The following is a 25,168-nucleotide window of genomic DNA, read 5'->3' as shown; positions in this document are numbered from 1 at the left end:
GGAGTTTCAATACCATTATTTAACGCATTCGTTTTTGTAAACAGACTAGCACGATCCCCCACCATGGCCATTTCCAGTACAGCAGGATAACACCGTTCCAAAAAACGTCCTTTCAATAATATTCTTTGTTCAACAAGATTTGCCCTACCAGAACAGTTTTTCTTAATTCTATACATTTGATTTAGTTGCATATTCCGAATCCATTGAAAATTACAACTCATTTGATCAGTAAAATTATTCCAGTTTGTTTCTTTTATAAAAAAATGTTTTGGTACCAAATTGTTCATTCTGTTTAAAGATAACAAGATATAAGTCTCTACCTGACTCATTTCCCACACTAAGCAGACATTACAATCATTCCTTTTAACCCCTTCACTAAACGCTCCAAATGATTCTTGACTTCCCTTACACAAAATAATACAATCATTGATATACTTCCCAAAATATTTTAGTTCAGGTGGTGTCCTCTCATAAACCCAAAGATCTTCCCATGTTGCTATAAATACATTTGTGAAGCTATAGTAGATTCAAATTTTGCAACCATTGCCTTGCTAGAGGTCTGCAAATAATAACTGCCTTCCCACCAAAAATAATTGTGAGTCAGGGTGAAATCTAAATGAAGGATCTGCAACCAAGAATCTGCAACCATTAAGGAAGAGATTTTCCTCCATACAGATTTTAAAAATCCCTCAGTCTTTAATCCCGCTTAGCAATCACTGGAAATAGAAGTGTTTAGAAATCTTATTTTGAAGGATATTAAGGAGTTAAAAATTAAGCCTCTCCCCCATTGCAACTTAACTAAAAAGGAGAATATAGCTTTAAGATATCTGGAAACATATAGTGATATAGTCATTAAACCAGTGGATAAGGGTGTGGGTGGTTATTATGGGGAAGGATTATTCTGTTAAGAAAATGGATGATACATTAGAGGATACAGAAACATATAGAAGATTGCAATCTAATCCCACTGAGCAGTTTAAAAGAAGAAGGAAATAGATTCTTCATAAGGGCTAAAAAGAGGGGATTTTGAACATAAAAGAATGAGTTCTAAAATACCCTAGCGTTCCTGTCACATATATTTTGCCAATGATCCATAATGATTTATTTGCTCCACCTTCAAGACCTATAGTCTCAGGGACTGGATCATAGACGGCAAGCATAGGCATGTATGTGTATTGTTTTTTTCAGAAGTACATGGAGATGCCGTCCTATATCAAGGATTCCACTGAAGTGATTTTGAAAGTACAAAAACCTACAGCTCATGAGTCTACTATTATGTGTACTGTATTATGTGTTCTCCTCCTTATACACTATTATTGAACATGAAAAAGGGATGAAATAAATAAAAACCTTTATGGGATAGGGATTTGAGGCTGGATGTACACCAAAAAATCTTTAATTTCGAATGTAGTGACTTTGTTCTGACCCACAATTAATTTTGGTGGGAAGGCAGTTATTATCTGCAGACCACTTGTAAGGCAATGAGTGGAAATTTATTTATAGCAGCATGGGAAGAGCTTTGGGTTTATAAGACACCACCTGAACTAAAATATTTTGGGAGGTATACTGATAATTGTATTAGGCCTCATGCACACAACCGTATGTGTTTTGCGGTCCGTATGGCATCTGTTATTTTTTGCGGATCTGTTATTTTTGTGGATACATTGTAATAATGCCTATCCTTGTCCCCAAACTAGAAAAAAATAGGACATGCACTATTTTTTTTGAAGGGCTACGGAACGGCATACTTATGCGGACAGCACATGGTGTGCTGTCCGCATTTTTTGCGGACTATTCATTTTAATGGGGCTGCCAAAAGATGCGGATGGCACACTGCCTGCTGTCCGCATCCGTAGTTCCGTTTCGCAGCCCTGCTAAAAATATAGAGCATGTCTAATTCTTATCCGCAATTTTTATTCATTGGGCTGGCCCTGTACATTTTGTGCACATGGCATGTATCTGTCTTTTGCAGATCAGCAATTTGAGGACCGCAAAACACTTACAGTCAATAAAATAGCGTAGAACAGCCAAAGAATTGTATTACAAGCAAAATCTGACTATTAGGGAAAGTTTAGTGAACGGACAGTGGGTGTAGACCCACTGACATGGATGAAGTATAGGAGGAAACACCACACTGACAACCACGAGGGAAAGGGAAAGCCACTAGGCCTCAACGCTAAGGAGAGGAAAAGGTCACCTTCTAGAGAACCCTACTCCTGGCCCTGACTCCTAACCGTATGAGCACCCCTTGAAGGTAGAAAAGCCCATAATCTGGGACCCTGGAGACCATAAAGATCCCTATGGATATTGGCAGGGCTGAGACAACCCTTTCCTTCCCAGATGAAGAAACAAGCATCTCCCTGAGGCCTAGTAACAACCAAAGGGAAAACCAAACACAAACAAACGCGACAATTAACTTCTGTAGTAAAATGGACAGGCAGGAACTCCAGAGAGGACCACACACCAGCTCTTCCAAAACCAAATGAAGCTATCTTACCGCACAATCAGAAAGGTGGGGTAAGACTAAATAGGGTAGAAGTAATGACTACTAAGCTACACCTGAAGCAAGGGATGTGGTCATTAAGAACAACAACACTGAATCAAGAGTAATCAAAGAGGCTGTTAGATTCCTCCACGCTCAGCCAGTCTCCTTGATCTCCTGACATCTGTCACAGAAGCGACCGTGACAGTACCCCCCCTTCTACAGGAGACCTCTGTGCACCCAGGACCGACCTTATCAGGATGAGCTCTGTGAAAGGCCTTCACAAGACGATTAGCATTCACATCGGCCGCTGGAATCCACATTCTCTCCTCTGGTCCGCACCCTTTTCAGTGGACGAGATACTGGAGGGATCTACAGGGAACTCGGGAGTCCACAATCCTGTTGACCTGAACTTCTAAATTACCCTCCACCATGATAGGAGTGGGAGGCAAGGAGGACAGCTCAACAGGTTCGACACATTTCTTCAACGACTTATGAAATACGTTATAAATTATCAAAGCCTGAGGAAGTTCAAGACAGAAGGCTTCTGGGTAACAATGGCAGTGAACTTATATGAACCAATAAATCTTGGGCCCAAGTTCCTAGAAGGTACCTTAAGCCTAATGTTTCTTGTGGACAGCCACACAGAATCTCCCACTTTCAGGTCCAGACTATTCATACGTCTCCTGTCAGCCACACGCTTATACTTGTTACATAGTAACATAGTACATAAGGCCGAAAAAAGACATTTGTCCATCCAGTTCGGCCTGTTATCCTGCAAGTTGATCCAGAGGAAGGCACAAAAAAAACCTGTGAGGTAGAAGCCAATTTTCCCCACTTTAGGGGAATAAAAAATTCCTTCTCGACTCCAATCAGACTAACTCCCTGGATCAACGACCCCTCTCTAGTAGCTATAGCCTGTAATATTATTACGCTCCAGAAATACATCCAGGCCCCTCTTGAATTCCTTTATTGTTGCCAATCTTTTTCAGATTATTTTTTATTTTCCGCCAAATAGAAGACAAAGAAGAGGAAAATCGTTTCTCCTCAGGAATAACGGAAGTTTGAGAACCAGAAAATGTGCCAAACTGCGGATGGAACCCACATATGCCCCAAAAAACATGGCGACTTATCAGTGGACTCCTGCTTACGGTTATAAATGGCAAACTCAGCTAACGACAAGAATGAAGACCACTCCTCCTTATTCTCTGAAACAAAACTTCTCAAGTAAGTCTCCAGATTCTGATTAGTGTGCTCAGTCTGTCCATTCAACTGGGGATGAAAAGCCGAAAAAAAGGACAGTTGTACCCCCAGTTGAGTACAGAATGCCTTCCAGAATCTGGAAACAAACTAAGTCCCCCGATCAGACACCACATCAGATGGAATCCCATGTAGTTTCACAATGTTATCGACAAACACCTGTGCAAGAGTTTTGGTAGAATTAGGTAGAGCAGATAATGCTATAAAATGCGCCGTCTTACTAAAACGATCAACTACCACAATAATCTAGTTTTTTCCCACAGAATTCGGTAAATCCTTGATAAAATCCATGGACAAATGAGTCCAAGGTTTGGACAGAGAAAGGGATCCTGAAGGCCGAGTATGTGTCACCTTAGCACGTGCACAGGTACAACAGGCTGACACATAGTCCTCAACACACTTACACAACCCCGGCCACCAAAATCTACAAGAGATGAGATCGACAGTGGATCTGCTGCTAGGGTGTCCAGCAAGCACCGTACAGTGATGTTCCTTGAACAACTCGTGACGTAATTCGGAGGGAAAAAACAATTTCCCCGAAGGACAAGAGCCCAGTGCATCCTCCTGTTCCTCTAACACTGTTGCCTCAAAATCAGGATATAGGGTGGATATGACTGCCTCTTCAGACAAAATAGGACTAGGATCTTTAGAATCACCCCCCAGGAAAGCTGCGTGACACACCATCTGCCTTGACGTTCTTAACCCCAGGGCGATAGGTGACAATGAAGTTAAATCTGGTGAAAAACAACAACCATCTGGCCTGCCTTGGGTTCAGTCATTTAGCCAACTCCAGGTATGCCAGATTCTTGTGATCAGTAATTACCGTAATAGAATGAATTGCTCCTTCTAAACAATGATGCCATTCCTCAAAAGCCAACTTAATGGCCAGCAATTCTCTATTACCTACATCATAATTTATTTCAGCAGTCGAGAGTTTTTTTTTGAGAAAAAAAAACATGGGCGCCAATTACTAGGTGAAGGACCCTGCGACAAAACTGCTCCGACCCATACCTCGGAGGCTTCAACCGCTACAATGAATGACTGTGACACATCCGGTTGTACCAGAATAGGGGCTGAAGCAAAACTTTCCTTCACTGCAGAAAAGGCTTGTAATGCCGCATCAGACCAATCAGCGATATTGGCAACTTTCCTAGACATGTCTGTTAAAGGTTTAACCACAGTCGAATAGTTCATGATAAATTTATAGTAGTAGTTGGTGAACCCCAAAAACCGTATAAGCGCTTTCAGATTTTCGGGTCGATCCCAATCCAACACAGCACGGACTTTCTCGGGATCCATACGAAAACCTGAGGATGAGAGCAGGTAACTCAGGAATTGCACTTGCTGATCTGTAAATACACACTTTTTATCTTAGGCTACTTTCACACTCGCGTTTTGGGCAGACCCGTCATGGATCAGCAAAAACGCATCCGTTACAATAATACAACCGCATGCATCCATCATGAACGGATCCGTTTGTATCATCTGTAACATAGCCAAGACGGATCCATCATGAACTCCATTGAAAGTCAATGGAAGACGGATCTGTTTTCTATTGTGCCAGATTGAGTCAGAGAAAACGGATCCATCCCCATTGACTTACATTGTGTGCCAGGACGGATCCGTTTGGCTCAACTTCGTCAAACGGACAGCAAAATGCTGCAGGCAGCATTTTGGTGTCCGCCTCCAGAGCGGAATGCAGACTGATCTGAGGCAAACTGATGCATTCTGAGCAGATCCTTTTCCATTAAGAATGCATTAGGGCAAAACTGATCTTTTTTTAACTGCTTGTGAGAGCACATGACATCTCACAAACACAAGTGTGAGCAGCCTTAGCATACAATTTATTCTCCCTTAGGATCTGTAACACCTGTTTCACGTAATCCTGATGAGTCTCCATGTCTGGAGAATAAATTAGTATGTCATCCAGATATACAACAACAAACCTGCCCACCAGATGATGAAAGATGTCATTGAAAAAGTTTTGAAAAACCATTGGAGGATTGGTTAACCCAAAAGGCATGACCAGATTTTCAAAATGACCCTCAGGGGTATTAAAAGCCATCTTTCATTCATCCCCCTCCTTTATCCTTACCAAACTTATATTCCCCCCTCAGATCCAATTTAGAGAACACCTTGGCACCGACAATCTGATTAAACAAATCCGGAATTAAAGGAAAGGGGTAAGGATCACGGATAGTAATACGGGTGAAATCACGGAAGTCCAGACATGGCCTAAGAGTACCATAATTTTTGTTTAGAAAGAAAAACCCAGCAGCCACTGGGGATTTGGATGGTCTGATATGTCCCTTCGCCAAACTCTCGGTGATATACTCTCACATGGCCTTTCTTTCGGGTTCCGAAAGATTATACAACCAAGATTTGGGCAGTTTAGCTCCGGGAATAATATTGACAGGACAATCATACTCCCGATGCGGAGGTAACTCCTGGTTACCACTCTTAGAAAATACATCAGAAAATTGGGGAATGAACTAGGGTACAGTTTTAGAGGTAACCACAGAGAACGAGTACTAAGACAGTTGTTTATGCAAAATTTACTCCAATCGAGACTCTGTCTCGCTTGCCAGTCGATGGTTGAGTTATTGTCACGGATGTAGTAGGGGAGAACACCAAAAGACAACAAGAAGGAAGGGGAAAGAGGAATGCTGGAATTTTGAGCACCAGAAAATGTACCAAACTGTGGATGGAACCCATATGCCCCACCAAGAAGGCCTCACCGCTAGGGAAAGCAAAAGTGTCACCACCTATAAAACCCTGCTCCTGGCCCTAACTCCTATCTGTATGGGCACCTCTCGATGGTAGAGATGCCCATACACAGGAACCTAGAAAACCCTGGTGACCCTCGGATGCCCTAAAGTTAATGACAGGGCAGAGACAACCCGTTCCTTCCCTGAAAACACAACAAGCGGAACACAAAACACAACAAGCGGAACACTTAACTTCTGAGGATGATGGATGAACAGGACTTCAACAAGAACCACACTCCAACTTCCAAAACTAAATGAAGCTATCCAGAGCAAGGAGTGATGGGTAAAATCAGACTAAATACGGATAGGTAAAGGTCACATGATCCACACCTGAACAGGAGGTGTGGACATACCAGCAACACACAGACAAAGTGAAACCAAAAGAGGCTGTCGGATCACTAATGTGCAGATAATCTTTCAGACCTTCTAAGACCTGTCACAGGTGTGACAGTTATGTTTGATTAACCATGGTAAGCCCAAAACCAACGGAGCAGGCATACCCTCCAAAACAGAACATGAAATGGCTTCCTGATGAAAATCACCACCTGCGACAAGCATTTCTGGGTAAGAGGTGTTGAATCAATTGCAAAGACAGAAATACTTTTCTCTAATGCACTAGTAGTCAACCCATGAATACGTATGAACTGTCCATCAATCAGGTTAACCCCTGCCCCACTGTCGATTAATACCTCGATTTCCACAGTTATGGACTTGAGCGCCACCTCGGCAGACAGGAGAAATCGGGTACTACCAGTAAATGACAAAAGTACGTTTTCTTACTCCCCACCCACACCGCTAATAATAATTTGGGGATCAAACTTTTTTTTTTCACCTTGACGCTGAATGTACGGATAAATATTCACAAAATGTCCCTTCTTTCCACAACAAAAACAGACTCCCTTCATATGACTAAAGCTCTTGCCAGCAGTCCCAGGAGTAGCTCCCCCTAACTGCATAGGCTCATCACAAGTCGTAACCACAGGTGTCTCTCCACCTTAAGTGTCAAAGGAAGCCACTACCTTATTTGACAGTATTTCTTGAGGGTGAGGACCCTTAGATCTCTCCCTCAGGCATCTATCAAGACATACAGCAAGGGACATACAGTAGCTGCTTCTAATGACTCTTTATGAAAGGCCAACGCGTCCTGCAGCCTCTCAGATAGACCCTGACAGAACTGGCTACAGAGAGCAGGATCATTCCACTCTGTATCCGTAGCCCATCTCTTAAATTCAAAGCAATAGATCTCCGCAGAGCGTTCTCCCTGCAGTAAACCACATAACTTGGTCTCGGCCTGAGAGATCCAATCCAGGTCATCGTAAATAAGACCCAAGGCTCTAAAAAAATTAATCTACCGACTGGGGGGATGGTGATCCGGTTGGCAGAGAAAAAGCCCAAGATTGGGCATCATCTTTAAGCAATGAATGATCATACCCACACATTGACACTCATCCCCAGAAGAGTATAGACGCAGTTTAAAGTAAAATTTACACGACTCTCTGAACTGAATGAAATTGTCACTACCCCCGGAAAATCTGTCTGGGAGGGCAACCTTAGGTTCAGGGCAGGCCTGGTACCCACCACCGGAACCAGCCACCTGTGGTCTCTGAATCTGCAAGACTGTCACATGGAGGTCTGCTACCTCCAAAGACAGTCCCTGCAGCTGTCCGACCAGTGCAGACATAGGATCCATAGCTGCACTGACCTGAACAAAAATTTTGTTTTTTGGGGCGGTAAGATAATGTCACAGATGAAGTATAAGAGGAAACACCACACTGACAACCAGGAGGTAAAGGGAAAGCTACTAGGCCTTATTGCTAGGGAAAGGAATAGGATGCGACCAAGTATCACACATAGGAGAGGAACAAATTTGGTTCATAGTCTCTATCAGTCAGAGCCAAAAAAGATCACTTTGCTCAAATCAAATGTGGTGGGCCTATACCCATGTGGTAGGTGCACTTTTTGTTCTTTTCTTAAGAAAACAATGGTGTTTGCCAACCCTCTGGATAACAGGCAATACGAAATCAGAGAGTTTATTAATTGTCAGACTGTAGGCATTGTTTATATAGCTCAATGCCCCTGCAAGAAGATCTATGTGGGCAAGACAATTCAGGAATTTAGACAGAGAATCTGTCAACATATAGGCAGCATAAATACAAAAGCTGATACACCTATATCGAGACATGTGAGACAATGTCACTCAGGAGATCCCAAATGTCTCTCTTTTTTTGGCATTTGTAAGAAATACCCAGAAGAAACCAAGTGAATCTATAGGCTGGATAGCCTTAGTCCCAATGGCCTCAATGAAGGCTTTACTATTTCTTCATTTTTGTAGGTTTTGTTGATGGTTTTATTTATAATGATAGTATCAGTCCAATAAAGTTTTGGGTGAGCCATAATTAAGCCATTGTCTTTGCAGTTAAATTTATATAAGACACACGCAATACCATCTCTTCATCTACTAGAATTTTTGACTTGTGCGAATATGATAGCATATTGGGCGCTGTGTACATGGTGCATGATTACTGTGTACATAATACATTATTATTGTTACATTTTAATTTCACTAAAATACACGATTTGTAAAATACATTAATGTATTTAATATATATAACACATCATTTCTGATATTTAATTTGTGTATTTATTCATTATTTCTATGATACACTATGTTTATCTAAAGGTGGCAAATATGAGGGTTAGATACATTCACACTATTATGTTTTTTTGTCTATAGGGGGTACAGGAGATGGGTAGTAGCAGTATTAGTATCACTATTGAATTATTCTATATGCAATATGCATTTATAATAATTTATAATATACATATGATCTGTATGACGCCATTATAGAGCTATCTAATAGAGTCAAGACCTTATAAAAGGGCATTTTGGTACTAATTCCCCACAATCAAGCCAGAATAGCAAATAGCAGTTGTTGATTAACATGGCCTGCTTTTTTTCTAAGTTTGTGCACGCGCATGCTGTGGAGCAGCGATGGCGGTGGGTTTTCAGAGTCCCGGCGCACAGCAGGATCGCGCAGGACATTCGACTACCCATTCGCCCTTTCTATCTTAGTTGGAGCGCAGACTCAGTGCAGGCTCTTTCTTTTCACAGGTCTTCTAAGTCTTGGCACAACATGTTCAAGCCCAGGACGCCATTCAAGAATCGTCCACATGCCCTGCAATTGGTCAGGTGGTAAGTGAGGAGTAGTGAATTACAGACACCATTGGAGGGACCAGTAAGAGGGATATAGAGGGACGTATGTGTCATACAGGTATTGTCTGTTTTGATTGTTTCACAAGACTATCAATCTTACCTGCGGGGGGGGGGGGTTTATATCTCGTTTAAGACGTTTGGCTTCAAGTCTTCCCGATAACCCTGAAGAAGCCAGTTCTTTGGTTATACATGTCAGGGGGCAGTGTTAGGTTTTAATTACGATTTCCTTCAGTTCAGTTTCAGTCAGTTCAAATAATAATGAGTTAGTTTAGGTCAAGCAGCCTAGTGTTTTCAGTGTGTTAAAGATCAACTGACTGCTAGGGCAGAGCTTTGAATACTAATGCTGTGAGGTGAGGAGAGTGCACAAACTTACTCCAGGCATTCATCACAATAATCAGACTGACTCAGGGAGTGGCAATTTTAAAACACTTTATTTAGTGCTCACAGTTTTTATACATCAGTAAAAGTTACATTTTATAATGTGTTCATTACTAATCTGGGTCAAGTTAGGTAATAAACCACATGGCTATTTGTATGTTGTCCTAGCCAAAACACTTGTCCATGTGTCAGTCGTTAAGTGGACCTTCCCAATAACTGCGTTGGTCAGGGCACGGGTGATGTTACGGGACACATGCCGGTGTAAGGCGGGGATGGCACACTGAGAAAAATAGTGGCAGCTGGGGACTGAGTAACGAGGGACGGCCGCCGCCATCAGGCTGCGGAAGGCCTCAGTTTCCACAAGCCTAAATGGCAACATTTCCAGGGCCAGCAATTGTGCGCATTTAATGCTATGGTCTGTGGGTGGGTGGCTGGGTATTTGCGCTTTCGTTCAAAGGCCTGGGGTATAGACATCTGTACACTGTGCTCGGACACAGAAGTGGATTTGCTAGCTGATGGTGCTTGCGAAGGTCCAGGTGCATGGCGGGAGGCATCCGGGCCTGTGTCTTGGATAGGGGATTGGCCAGCACATAACACAGGGGAAAAGGAGGCAGTGGTGACCTGCAGAAACTGATTGTGAACTCAGGCGTTCAGCCCACCTATTTTGGTGCTTTGATGCCATGTGGCGGATCATGCTGGTGGTGGTGAGGTTGCTAGTGTTCATGCCCCTGCTCATTTTGGTACGGCACAGGTTGCAAAAGACAATTCTGTTATCATCCACACTTTCCTCAAAAAAAGCACCGTACTGCGGAACACCTAACCCTTGGCAAGGGAGATTGCCTCAAGGGGGTGCTCCAGGGAACAGTTGCAGGCCTGTTTGGTGTGGCCCGCCTTCTCCTTTTTGTAAGCCCACTGCCTCTTCTAGCCTGCTGTAGTGCTGCAGATCCCTCCCCCTCTGTACTGCTGTCCTTGCTCAGCTTGCCACCTTCCCAGGTTGGGTCAGTGATTTCATCGTCCACCACCTCCTCTTCTACTTCCTCACTCTGGTCATCCTCCTGACTTGTTGACCTAACAACAACCTCACTTATTGACAACTGTGTCTCATCCTCATCATCAACCTCTTGAGACACTAATTGCCATTGACTTATTGGCAACTGTGTCTCATCATCATCATCCACCTCGTGAAACACTAATTGCCATTCCCCACAATCATCTTATTGTAAATGTGGATGCTCGAGAGTTTGGGCATCAGTGCAAGCGATCTCCTCATGTCCCTCTTCAAGCGGGCTTGGTGAGAGGCCCAAATCAAGGAATAGTGATGAAAAGAGCTCCTCGGAATATCCGAGTGTGGGATAACTTGTTTGACAAGACTCTCCATGGTGGGAGGAAGGCGGATCAGGGTGAGGAATCTGTTGACCAGACTCTTGGCTATGGATACTGGACTTTGTGGAAGACAGGGTGATGCTTGACCAACTGGAAGCATTATCTACTGCAATCCAACCGACCACCTAGTCACACTGGTCTGCCCTGCAAACTGGGACATGAAGCTAGGTATCGTGGATGAGTGTGTTTCTTGTGCTCTGGCAGCAGACACAGTTTTACAGCGCCCAGGGCCACGGCCTCTGCGTACATCATCAGCAGCACGGCCACTTCCCCGTCCCTTATTGCTCGCCTTCTGTATATTAAATGGTATGTATGCTTGCAAGTACAGGTCCTTCTAAAAAAATTAGCATATTGTGATAAAGTTCATTATTTTCTGTAATGTACTGATAAACATTAGACTTTAATATATTTTAGATTCATTACACACAACTGAAGTAGTTCAAGCCTTTTATTGTTTTAATATTGATGATTTTGGCATACAGCTCATGAAAACCCAAAATTCCTATTTCATCCGACCAATAAAAGAAAAGTGTTTTTAATACAAAAAAAGTCAACCTTCAAATAATTATGTTCAGTTATGCACTCAATACTTGGTCGGGAATCCTTCTGCAGAAATGACTGCTTCAATGCGGCGTGGCATGGAGGCAATCGGCCTGTGGCACTGCTGAGGTGTTATGGAGGCCCAGGATGCTTCGATAGCGGCCTTAAGCTCATCCAGAGTGTTGGGTCTTGCGTCTCTCAACTTTCTCTTCCCAATATCCCACAGATTCTCTATGGGGTTCAGGTCAGGAGAGTTGGCAGGCCAATTGAGCACAGTAATACCATGGTCAGTAAACCATTTACCAGTGGTTTTGGCACTGTGAGCAGGTGCCAGGTCGTGCTGAAAAATGAAATCCTCATCTCCATAAATCTTTTCAGCAGATGGAAGCATGTAGTGCTCCAAAATCTCCTGATAGCTAGCTGCATTGACCCTGCCCTTGATAAAACACAGTGGACCAACACCAGCATCTGACATGGCACCCCAGACCTTCACTGACTGTGGGTACTTGACACTGGACTTCAGGCATTTTGGCATTTCCCTCTCCCCAGTCTTCCTCCAGACTCTGGCACCTTGATTTCCGAATGACATGCAAAATTTGATTTCATCCGAAAAAAGTACTTTGGACCACTGAGCAACAGTCCAGTGCTGCTTCTCTGTAGCCCAGGTCAGGCGCTTCTGCCGCTGTTTCTGGTTCAAAAGTGGCTTGACCTGGGGAATGCGGCACCTGTAGCCCATTTTCTGCACACGCCTGTACACGGTGGCTCTGGATGTTTCTACTCCAGACTCAGTCCACTGCTTCCGCAGGTCCCCCAAGGTCTGGAATCGGTCCTTCTCCACAATCTTCCTCAGGGTCCGGTCACCTCTTCTCGTTGTGCAGCGTTTTCTGCCACACTTTTTCCTTCCCACAGACTTCCCACTGAGGTGCCTTGATACAGCACTCTGGGAACAGCCTATTCGTTCCGAAATTTCTTTCTGTGTCTTACCCTCTTGCTTGAGGGTGTCAATGATGGCCTTCTGGACAGCAGTCAGGTCGGCAGTCTTACCCATGATTGCGGTTTTGAGTAATGAACCAGGCTGGGGGTTTTTAAAAGCCTCAGGAATCTTTTGCAGGTGTTTAGAGTTAATTAGTTGATTCAGATTATTAGGTTAATAGCTAGTTTAGAGAACCTTTTCATGATATGCTAATTTTTTTAGATAGGAATTTTGGGTTTTCATGAGCTGTATGCCAAAATCATCAATATTAAAACAATAAAAGGCTTGAACTACTTCAGTTGGTGTGTAATGAATCTAAAATATATGAAAGTCTAATGTTTATCAGTACATTACAGAAAATAATGAACTTTATCACAATATTCTAATTTTTGGAGAAGGACCTGTATGTCACATGTACAGTAGCGCAGGTTTTGTAAGTGTATGCGAAAATAAATTAAACGGAATGTCACTGATATTTAGGATGTGCAAACGTTATACAGGAGATGTAGCGCAGGTAATGTCGCTGCTGTCACCAGCGGCTAACGTTATACAGGAGATATAGTGCAGGTAATGTCACTGCTGTCACCAGCGGCTAACGTTATACAGGAGATATAGGGCAGGTAATGTCACTGCTGTCACCAGCGGCTAACGTTATACAGGAGATGTATCACAGGTAATGTTGCTGCTGTCACCAGTGGCTAATGTTATACAAGAGATGTAGCGCAGGTAATGTCGCTGCTGTCACCAGCAGCTAACGTTATACAGGAGATGTAGCGCAGGTAATGTCGCTGCTGTCACCAGCGGCTAACGTTACACAGGAGATGTAGTGCAGTTAATGTCTCTGCGGTCACCAGTGGCTAACGCTTTACAGGAGATGTAGCGCAGGTAATGTTGCTGCTGTCACGAGTAGCTAACGTTATACAGGAGATGTGGTACAGGTAATGTCACTGCTGTCACCAGCGGCTACCGTTATACAGGAGATGTAGCGCAGGTAATGTCACTGCTGTCACCAGCGGCAAATGTTATACAAGAGATGTAGCGCAGGTAATGTCGCTGCTGTCAACTGCGGCCAACGTTATATAGAAGATGTAGCGCAGGTAATGTCACTGCTGTCACCAGCGGCCAACGTTATATAGAAGATGTAGCGCAGGTAATGTCGCTGCGGTCACCAGCGGCTAACGTTATACAGAAAATGTAGCGCAGGTTATGTCGCTGCTGTCACCAACGGCGAACGTTATACAGGAGATGTAGCGCAGGTAATCTCGCTGCTGTCACCAGCGGCTAACGTTATACAGGAGATGTAGCGCGGGTAATGTCGCTGCTGTCACCAGCGGCTAACGTTATACAGGAGATGTAACGCACATAATGGCGCTGCTGTCACCAGCGACTAACGTTATACAGGAGATGTAGGTAATGTCACTGTCTTCAGCATCTATGGAAAAAGTGCACTGGATGTCACAGATATTTTTAGGATGCGCAAACGTTATACAGGAGATGTAGAGCAGGTAATGTAACTGTCCGCAGCGGACACCATCTACGGAAAAAGTACACTGGATGTCACAGATATTTTTAGGATGCGCAAACGTTATACAGGGGATGTAGCGCACGTAATGTAACTGTCCGCAGCGGACACTGTCTATGGAAAAAGTACACTGGATGTCACAGATATTTTTAGGCTGTGCACACGTTACACAGGAGATGTAGCGCAGATAATGTCGCTGTCTGCAGCCGCCAAACAATTTGAAGCTATTTAGCGCAGGTTGCGCTAAAAATATATTTTGCTGCCAGATATAACAATAGTCCTTAAAAGGACTTTTGGGTCTCCAACAACTGCATGCAATTTAGCGCAGGTTGCGCTAAAAATATAGATTGCTACCAGACACAACAATAGTCCTTAAAAGGACTTTTGTGCCTCTAACACCAACCCTGCCTTACAAAATAATAAAATTCAATTGAATCTTGCTTTATAGCAGCTGATGACACGTTCTGGCCAGCCAATCATTGCAATGCCACTAACCAACATGGCTACGATATTACAGTGAGTGGCAGTACTTACTTACACGTTTATTGGCTGCGTAGCAACCAACAAACGTGCGGGGAGTATCGAGCATTGTGCTCGAGCACACGCGGTATTTGGTCCGAGCACCGCCATGCTCGAGCCGAACTGGTGTTCAGCCGAGCATGCTTGATCAACACTATACAACAACAATTCATAAAACTACTCAGTTTACAGTTGTTAAATTATATAGATTTAAATAATGCATTCAAGTTTCTATACCACAAGTAAATATTATTTTACTCTGTTAGATCTTGCAAAACATATGTTTTATTTGAAATCATCAAAAAAATGGTTATGTGTCTCAATATTGTATTACATATTTCTTATGGTGCCTCCAGTGATCATTTTGAAGAACATCCGCCTACCGTAAGTGTCCAGTGCTCAGTAGCTCAGTTAGACCTGGGTCATCTTGGACACGGACAGCAAAGACTTACATAAATCAAATAGATTCTAACACAGAGTAGAAAACAATTGTATTAGGTATTATATTTTTGTGCTGCCCTCCTCAAAATCTAATTTTGCCTATATGAAAAATATAACTCAATGTGCTGCCAGTAACACCGATCTAATACCCACCAAATAAAATTCTCAAAAGTGATCTACCAAATGGGACATAACATTCATTGTTATCACAAGGACATTAATTACAGGTACAAACCGGATTCCCAAAAAGTTGGGACACTAAACAAATTGTTAATAAAAACTGAATGCAACGATGTGGAGATGGCAAATGCCAATATTTTATTTGTAATAGAACGTAGATGACAGATCAAACGTTTAATCCGAGTAAATGTATCATTTTAAAGGAAAAATACGTTGATTCAAATTTTCACGGTGTCAACAAATCCCAAAAACGTTTAGAAAAGTAGCAATAAGAGGCTGGAAAAAGTAAATTTGAACATAACGAAGAGCTGGAAGACCAATTAACACTAATTAGGTCAATTGGCAACATGATTGGGTATAAAAAGAGCTTCTCAGAGTGGCAGTGTCTCTCAGAAGCCAAGATGGGTAGAGGATCACCAATTCCCACAATGTTGCGCAGAAAGATAGTGGAGCAATATCAGAAAGGTGTTACCCAGCGAAAAATTGCAAAGACTTTGCATCTATCATCATCAACTGTGCATAACATCATCCGAAGATTCAGAGAATGTGGAACAATCTCTGTGCGTAAGGGTCAAGGCCGTAAAACCATACTGGATGCCCGTGATCTCCAGGCCCTTAAACGACACTGCACCACAAACAGGAATGCTACTGTAAAGGAAATCACAGAATGGGCTCAGGAATACTTCCAGAAACCATTGTCAGTGAACACAATCCACCGTGCCATCCACCGTTGCCAGCTAAAACTCTACAGTGCAAAGAAGAAGCCATTTCTAAGCAAGATCCACAAGCTCAGGCGTTTTCACTGGGCATGGGATCATTTAAAATGGAGTGTGGCAAAATGGAAGACTGTTCTGTGGTCAGACGAGTCACGATTCAAAGTTCTTTTTGGAAATCTGGGACGCCATGTCATCCGGACCAAAGAGGACAAGGACAACTTAAGTTGTTATCAATGCTCAGTTCAGAAGCCTGCATCTCTGATGGTATGGGGTTGCATGAGTGCGTGTGGCATGGGTAGCTTGCATGTCTGGAAAGGCACCATCAATGCAGAAAAATATATTCAGGTTCTAGAACAACATATGCTCCCATCCAGACGTCATCTCTTTCAGGGAAGACCCTGCATTTTTCAACAAGATAATGCCAAACCACATTCTGCATCAATCACAACATCATGGCTGCGTAGGAGAAGGATCCGGGTACTGAAATGGCCAGTCTGCAGTCCAGATCTTTCACCTATAGAGAACATTTAGCGCATCATAAAGAGGAAGGTGCAACAAAGAAGGCCCAAGACGATTGAACAGTTAGAGGCCTGTATTAGACAAGAATGGGAGAGCATTCCTATTTCTAAACTTGAGAAACTGGTCTCCTCGGTCCCCAGACGTCTGTTGAGTGTTGTAAGAAGAAGGGGAGATGCCACACAGTAGTGAAAATGGCCTTTTGGGGATTTGTTGACACCATGAAATTCTGATTCAACATATTTTTCCCTTAAAATTGTACATTTTCTCAGTTTAAACTTTTGTTCCGCGATTTATGTTCTATTCTGAATAAAATATTAGAAGTTGGCACCTCCACATCATTGCATTCAGTTTTTTTTTCATGATTTTTATAGTGTCCCAACTTTTTGGAATCCGGTTTGTATATAAATTTAATCAGTCCTATCCATGTGGACATATACCTATAACTACCAATATTCAAGACGATTAGAATTTAAACACGAATTTTAATAGTGATTTGAAGTTAAATTTTCACATAACTAATGGGGTTAAAATTGTGAAGTTTACTCAATGCTAAACCAGCACTGTGGCCCCTTCTTACTAAGTGTCTGGGGTTGTCCGACAGGTTGCATTCCATACATCTTAATATGATGGCATACGCTTGCATTTTTTTAAATCAATTTATGAGATGCATCCTGTCATGGCAAGTCAACATGAAGGCCAAAAACATTCGTATATAGTGTATACAGTAGATTAAACATTGGTCTCCCTCTTCTCATATACTGTTATATTGATGTAGTTGAAAAAATGACTGCTGCATGTATAACTATATTAGTGTTAACCATAATTCACTCTTGTTTGCCTTCAGATGGGTGTTCTTGTATGAGAAAGGCTACCAAGCTGTAGATGACATCATAAGCTCTGTCTCTGTAAAAATGAAAGGCATAGCTATTACCAATGTTTCTAACATGGGTACAGAAATCTGGGATGTTGCCGACTATGTTTTTCCTCCGCAGGTAAGATATGCTTTTTTTTGTTATTTACTTCTATACTACATGACAAATTTGAAGTAAACTTTAACCAAACCATAATGAAAAAGCAGCTTCATAGATGAAACCTACTCTTCACCCATAAGGTTTATCTATTGTGTGCTGATACTGCTCATATGCCTTAGAGCTCATGCACACGACCATATTTTCTTCCCGTGTCTGTTCCACAAGTCTGTTCCAGAAAAATATAGGGCTAATTGGACTAGGTCAATAGGGTAGCCAATAAAGATAAACAGATTTCAAATGGTATATCCATATAAACGCTCAATATTATATTAATCGAAAATATCCCAAATATATCATATGGACATTCTGAACCCGTGACGAAGCTGTATAGCGAAACGTGCGTCGAGCGTTTCTGCCACATGGCGCATAATTAGGACCATCGCCAATATGGGTATCTATATGATTTATTGAATTTGTACTACTGGTATATTCTATATTGTGATTTTCGCCCATGCAATTATGCTATTTCTGTGGGGCCTCCCGTTGATGCAGCGCAATCCATATTATATATTTGGGATATTTTTGATTAATATAACATTGAGTGGTTATACGGATATACCTTTTGAAATCTGTTTATCTTTATTGGCTACCCAATTGACCTAGTCCTATCAGCTCTGTTTGAGCTTCATCTTTTATGGTGTCATTATTTAATAATAAACTTTATATTTTATTGATATATATTTTTTTTCTTTGTAATTTTTTGGGGGGGTTATTGGTGGTACTAAATGTTTTTTTTTTAAATCTAATTTGGCTAAACCCCTCTTTTAATTTTGTGTTTTGATTTTTATTGAGGTTTGATTGGTTCTTCCAGAATAAAATAGAACATGCCCTATTCTTGTCTGTTTTGCAGACAAGAACAGGCTTTGTTACAATGGATGCGCAAAAAAAATGGATGCAACACAGAGATCACATGGATTTCATCCTTTTTTTTGCGAATCCATGTTTTGTCGACCGCAAAATACATATGGCCGTGTGCATGAGCACTTAATGACCTCTAAATATCACTTTATGAAGTGTCAAAACAGATAGTGTAAAGAACATTGTAAAATATTTCTACTACTGTTGAATGACTGGCCAACAGCCCAATGACATGAATTAGTTCAGAAGTTAAAGTGGTTCACCAGTTTCATAGAAAATTGTTTTAGCTGCCCAGAGTATCCCAAACATTGCCTATTTTGCCCCATACACCTGCTTTTCATGTCAGAACCTTCCTTAACCTTTTCTCAGAATCACTACATTCTGGCAGGATGTTTACATGCATAACTTCCTGATTTCATCAGCTTTCTGTGGGGTTTCTTAGAAAACCCAGCATGCTTTGCTCTGTAATGTTTCTATTGGCTTTCTGCACCTGACACACTGTTACCTCTGTAGAAATCACATCCCCTAAACCTCTCCTCTCCATGTTAGCTAGGCGGAGCAAGCCCTGTGAAACATTACAGACAAAGAATGCTGTGTTTATTTAGAAAACCCAGCAGGAAGTTCTTCATGTAAACATCCTACTAGAATGTAGTGATGCCAATAAAAGAGGAAGTAAAAGGTATATGATGCAAAATATGGAACATTTTATGAGACACTGGAAAACCCCTTAATGACAAAACTGTTATATATAATATACTGTTAATATTATCTATATTTTTACTATAGATATATATATATATATATATATATATATACATATATATATATATATATATATATATATATATACACAGTGCAGACCAAAAGTTTGGACACACCTTCTCATTCAAAGAGTTTTCTTTATTTTCATGACTATAAAAATTGTAGATTCACACTGAAGGCATCAAAACTATGAATTAACACATGTGGAATTATATACATAACAAAAAAGTGTGAAACAACTGAAAATATGTAATATTCTAGGTTCTTCAAAGTAGCCACCTTTTGCATTGATTACTGCTTTGCACACTCTTGGCATTCTCTTGATGAGCTTCAAGAGGTAGTCACCTAAAATGGTTTTCACTTCACAGGTGTGCCCTGTCAGGTTTAATAAGTGGGATTTCTTGCCTTATAAATGGGGTTGGGACCATCAGTTGCATTGTGGAGAAGTCAGGTGGATACACAGCTGATAGTCCTACTGAATAGTCTGTTAGAATTTGTATTATGGCAAGAAAAAAGCAGCTAAGCAAAGAAAAATGAGTGGCCATCATTACTTTAAGAAATGAAGGTCAGTCAGTCCGAAAAATTAGAAAAACTTTGAAAGTGTCCCCAAGTGCAGTCACAAAAACCATCAAGCGCTACAAAGAAACTGGCTCACATGCGGACCGCCCCAGGAAAGGAAGACCAAGAGTCACCTCTGCTGCGGAGGATGAGTTCATCCGAGTCACCAGCCTCAGAAATCGCAGCTCAGATTAGAGACCAGGTCAATGCCACACAGAGTTCTAGCAGCAGACACATCTCTAGAACAACTGTTAAGAGGAGACTGTGTGAATCAGGCCTTCATGGTAGAATATCTGCTAGGAAACCACTGCTAAGGACAGGCAACAAGCAGAAGAGACTTGTTTGGGCTAAAGAACACAAGGAATGGACATTAGACCAGTGGAAATCTGTGCTTTGGTCTGATGAGTCCAAATTTGAGATCTTTGGTTCCAACCACCGTGTCTTTGTGCGATGCAGAAAAGGTGAACGGATGGACTCTACATGCCTGGTTCCCACCGTGAAGCATGGAGGAGGAGGTGTGATGGTGTGGAGGGTGCTTTGCTGGTGACACTGTTGGGGATTTATTCAAAATTGAAGGCATACTGAACCAGCATGGCTACTACAGCATCTTGCAGCGGCATGCTATTCCATCCGGTTTGCGTTTAGTTGGACCATCAACAGGACAATGACCCCAAACACACCCCCAGGCTGTGTAAGGGATATTTGACCATGAAGGAGAGTGATGGGGTGCTGGCCTCCACAGTCACCGGACCTGAACCCAATCGAGATGGTTTGGGGTGAGCTGGACCGCAGAGTGAAGGCAAAAGGGCCATCAAGTGCTAAGCATCTCTGGGAACTCCTTCAAGACTGTTGGAAGACCATTTCAGGTGACTACCTCTTGAAGCTCATCAAGAGAATGCCAAGAGTGTGCAAAGCAGTAATCAAAGCAAAAGGTGGCTACTTTGAAGAACCTAGAATATGACATATTTTCAGTTGTTTCACACTTTTTTTTTTATGTATATAATTCCACATGTGTTAATTCATAGTTTTGATTACTTCAGTGTGAATCTACAATTTTCATAGTCATGAAAATAAAGAAAACTCTTTGAATGAGAAGGTGTGTCCAAACTTTTGGTCTGCATTGTATATATATAAAGAAATAGCAGCACCGGGAGAAAGAAAGAAAAAAGAAAATGGGTGCACAGCCCAAACGGGATAAAGCTTACCCAGTATAAAAAGACCAAAAAAATGGGCAGCACTCCAAGATAAAGGTGAAAATATGCAAGGCTTTATTCACCCATGTAACAAGGCAACATTTCAGCTCAGTATGAGCCTTTCCCGAGCAAAGTTTGTTTGATGATATTTTCACCTTTATCTTGGAGTGCTGCTAGTTTTTTGGTCTTCATATATATATATATATATATATATATATATGTACCGTGTATATATATATATATATATATATATATATATAAAGAGAAAGTCCAATGGGAGCACCAACCTGAGAGTGGGTGCAAAGTCCAAGAGGGGGTTACGGCAATCCCCAATGGTATAAAAGAGAAAAAAGAGGACTGCACTCCAAATTGTGATGAAAATCCAAGCTGTTTTATTCACCCATAATATAGCAAATCTTGCAACGTTTCAGCTCATATATGTGGGCTCCATGGCTTTCCTTGTTTTCATTTCTATGATCCTCATCCAATATGTTGTCACTATTTTATTATTCTAATTGGAATCAACTTTTGTATATGTCTTGTTCTATATGAAGGGGATTGTATCCTATTATTATGGAACATATGACGCTAGTCACTCTGGAAATATGCACTTTATATTTGTATCATGTGTCTGTAACTTAAATTAATTGTAACCACACCCCGATGGGTGGGACACGTTTTGTAAATGCTTTATAAGTCTTCACTTTCACTATCTCTATGCTTGAGGAAGGCTCGTATGAGCTGAAACGTCGCAAGATTTGCCATATTATGGGTGAATAAAACAGCTTGGATTTTCATCACAATTTGGAGTGCAGTCCTCTTTTTTCTCTTATATATATATATATATATATATATATATATATATATATATATTAACGAATAACAGGTCATGTACTGTTAAAAAACAAAAACACATCACTGAATTCCACATAGCTTTTTATATCCTGTTCAGCTGCAGTAGCTTAACTAGAAATAATTGAGTGAGGACTAATTGATAATGATTCCTTTGAACTCAGCGACTAGTCGCAGCTGAGGGGACTCATATTTTCACTGTTCATTGAAATCTATGGGAGCTATGGAAACTGTGAAAACTTATTCTATAGAGTTTAGTAGGGAGAGCCAAGCATAACCCTGGTCACCTATATAGTTAGATTCTAGCTGGATACAGTCACTGCTGGCCACCTCACTTGGTGGAGTGAAGTGATGGGGTCAGCTGTTACAGTTTGAATTCAGGGAGATAAAAAGTAAAACAAAATATATTTTTATTGTCCTTAAGATGAAAACTGTCTTTGTCCTAAAGCGGTTAAAGCAGCCCTCTGATAATTTTTTTTTTTCATATTAACGAGGGAACACACAGCACTTACATAGTACTTTCTTTGTCATATTTTCAGCTGCAGGTCTGCCAATTCCCAGGCTCCTCTTCTGACATCCAAGGTGGGCATGCCGCTGTTTACTCACTGTGCATTTAGTAGTCCAAACCACTTCCTGCTGCCCTCAGATGGCCAGCACTGCTAATTTGAGCAGCACTGGCAAATCCAAAAGCAGGGCTGGACAAGCAGGACGTGTCTTGGACTACCGATGCCCAGTGCGCATCAGGTACTCTAAAAAGCAGAAGACGAATTGAATCAGCAGATCTGCAGCTGAAAAGATGAACAGGAGGACACCATGTAAGTTTTGTATCCACTCCCCGGTCAATGTGAATTTTATTCTTAATGTAATAGGTCGTTTTAAGATTATTCCAGGTTTACATCATTAGGGGATGCCACTTATCTATAATGTTTTAGAATATCATTATATTCTAATACTTTATTGGCAATGTATTTAAAATGTACAGGTATCTGGCATCACCAGGACACATTGTTATATCAGAATACAGCTAGAACACAGCAGTCTAAATGTAATACCAATAGAAATGGAAGTTAATAATAGTCATGGTAAAATATTAATCTTTATCATTTCCCATTGATACTGACATATAATCAGGGCTGATCAACGATATACATGGAGCAATCATGGAACATGTATGTGAAAGAACAGTCCTAAATGTGATCGTTTGGTCACACACAGTTTTTAAATTGTCAGCAGTTGGTTCCCATTTACAAAGGGCGATGTGCTGCTGACAAAAGATGATTTTGATGTCCGCATAAAATAGGTGATCAATGATGCTTGATCAGTGGACATTTTTATATGGGGCAATAATCAGGAATGTTCATACTAAAGTTCAAACCCCTAATTATGGGTCTTTTTAACTCAATGCAGCTTTCACGTGTTGGTTGTCCTGTAAAACAGTCAAAGACAAGCTATAAGTGTGAATACTCTTTTAGCAGCAGCAATAGATCATGCGCTGGGGTCAGGCATGAGTACAGTTTACATTCCATCTAAATTACGAATGTCTTTGAGCTACCGAAGCGTTCTGTGTTCTGCTAATGTATGTTATTCTCTGCTTTTTCCACAGGGAGACAGCTCTTTTGTTGTTATGACGAACTTCATAATTACTCCAGAGCAACAAATGGGAAAATGTAGTGAGGTATTTACAACAGATCATAGGGGTTGATTTCTTATTGTGGGGGCTTGGTTCTTTTTTTTTTGTGAAATATGATTTTTTTATTATGCAGCGAGAATTTACTTTGTCTCCAGCAAGGGCCACATTGCAAATTCAGCCATACACAGATAGAATATATGACTTTATCTTCCACTGACTTATTGTATGACAATCACGGTCCTTATTCAACTATGTAACTGTGTTGAGTGTCACATTATTCCGGTCATATCTCACCCCATTATTACGTGTTCCTTTGGCTGCGAATGCAACATCAAATTGGGAAACTGGATGTAGTTGTCCAAAATGATTTACGTAGTACATTAGGATTTTTTTTTTTTTACCTCTAGGTTGTAATGTATTTTACAGCACTATTCGTAAAGTTTTTTGCTTTGGTAGAAAGGTTTAGGGTCATCTTTTGGGGGTTCATTGACCTCCTTTCTAGGGTAAATTTAGTATTTTGAGTTCACTACATTTCTTAATAAATGTAACAGTGATTGTGGGAATTCTTTACAATGGAAATGAGTCCTCTAGGACAGATGATAAAAATGGGGGGATAGACATTTATATTAATAGAAAGTTCTACAACACAAGATCCCTGATAAACACGATCTATCTGAATGTGCTTGAAATATGCCTGGGAATATGCAACTACCGTATTTAGAGCCAAATAAGGTCAGATTATTTTCATTAAGGGTTATTGTTGCCAACTGTCCTTAGAAGAATGCACTAAATCATTTTTAAATAGTAAAAATGGATACTGTCCTCAAGATGCGGACTATAGGGCAGGGGTGATGGCAGGCACAGTCATCTGCAATTCTTATCAGTAATTTTCATGTTTTCCAGCTTCCTGATGTAGCACCTTGCAAAACTAATGATGACTGTATAGCATTATCTACTCGGCTGACCCAAGGTATGCAATGGTTGCCATACAGTATGTTTTAAGAAATACTGGTGATAGTGGTGAATATGTGGCTAAGAAATTCTTTATGTCCATCTAATCATATTCACTGAATTAACAGCATGTGCATTATTTATTAATTGTGTTAATTATTAATTTTGATCATTAATAATCTCTTCCATATTGTGTGTATATTCTAATGTTAATGCTACATTCTCTTCTGTGCCAAAGAAGTGCTTACATTTATGCCCCCTTTTTCTGTTAAGGCTTATTCACATCATTGCTTCACGTCTGTGTGCTGCCCGCATTCTCTACGGACAGCCCATAGATCCATTGAATTGTATATGTATATTCAGACGTCTGTGCACGACCGTACACAGCTCTCAACGGGCCCCATAGGAAAACGTAGTATGTGCTCCCCCTGCCGCACC

General features: G+C 41.2%; 1 protein-coding gene across 4 annotated transcripts in view; it reads left to right on the top strand.

The window, feature by feature from the left end:
* P2RX1 (purinergic receptor P2X 1) overlaps positions 1-25,168 on the top strand; it is a 96,850-nt gene that overhangs the window by 21,699 nt on the left and 49,983 nt on the right. For 2 of the 4 annotated variants that reach the window (XM_044287851.1, XM_044287850.1), the window contains exons 2-4: positions 17,740-17,887; positions 23,753-23,824; positions 24,683-24,749. In XM_044287851.1, coding sequence (XP_044143786.1) covers positions 17,740-17,887; positions 23,753-23,824; positions 24,683-24,749 — 287 coding nt within the window. Of the gene's footprint in view, positions 1-9,622; positions 9,783-17,739; positions 17,888-23,752; positions 23,825-24,682; positions 24,750-25,168 lie in introns of all 4 variants that reach the window. The other 2 variants (XM_044287852.1, XM_044287853.1) reach the window with 2 other exon arrangements.

This window comes from Bufo gargarizans, chromosome 3 (assembly GCF_014858855.1).
Source record: "Bufo gargarizans isolate SCDJY-AF-19 chromosome 3, ASM1485885v1, whole genome shotgun sequence".
Taxonomy (NCBI): domain Eukaryota; kingdom Metazoa; phylum Chordata; class Amphibia; order Anura; family Bufonidae; genus Bufo; species Bufo gargarizans.
Note: the sequence above shows the minus strand (reverse complement) of the source record. Positions and strands in the feature narration are given on the sequence as shown.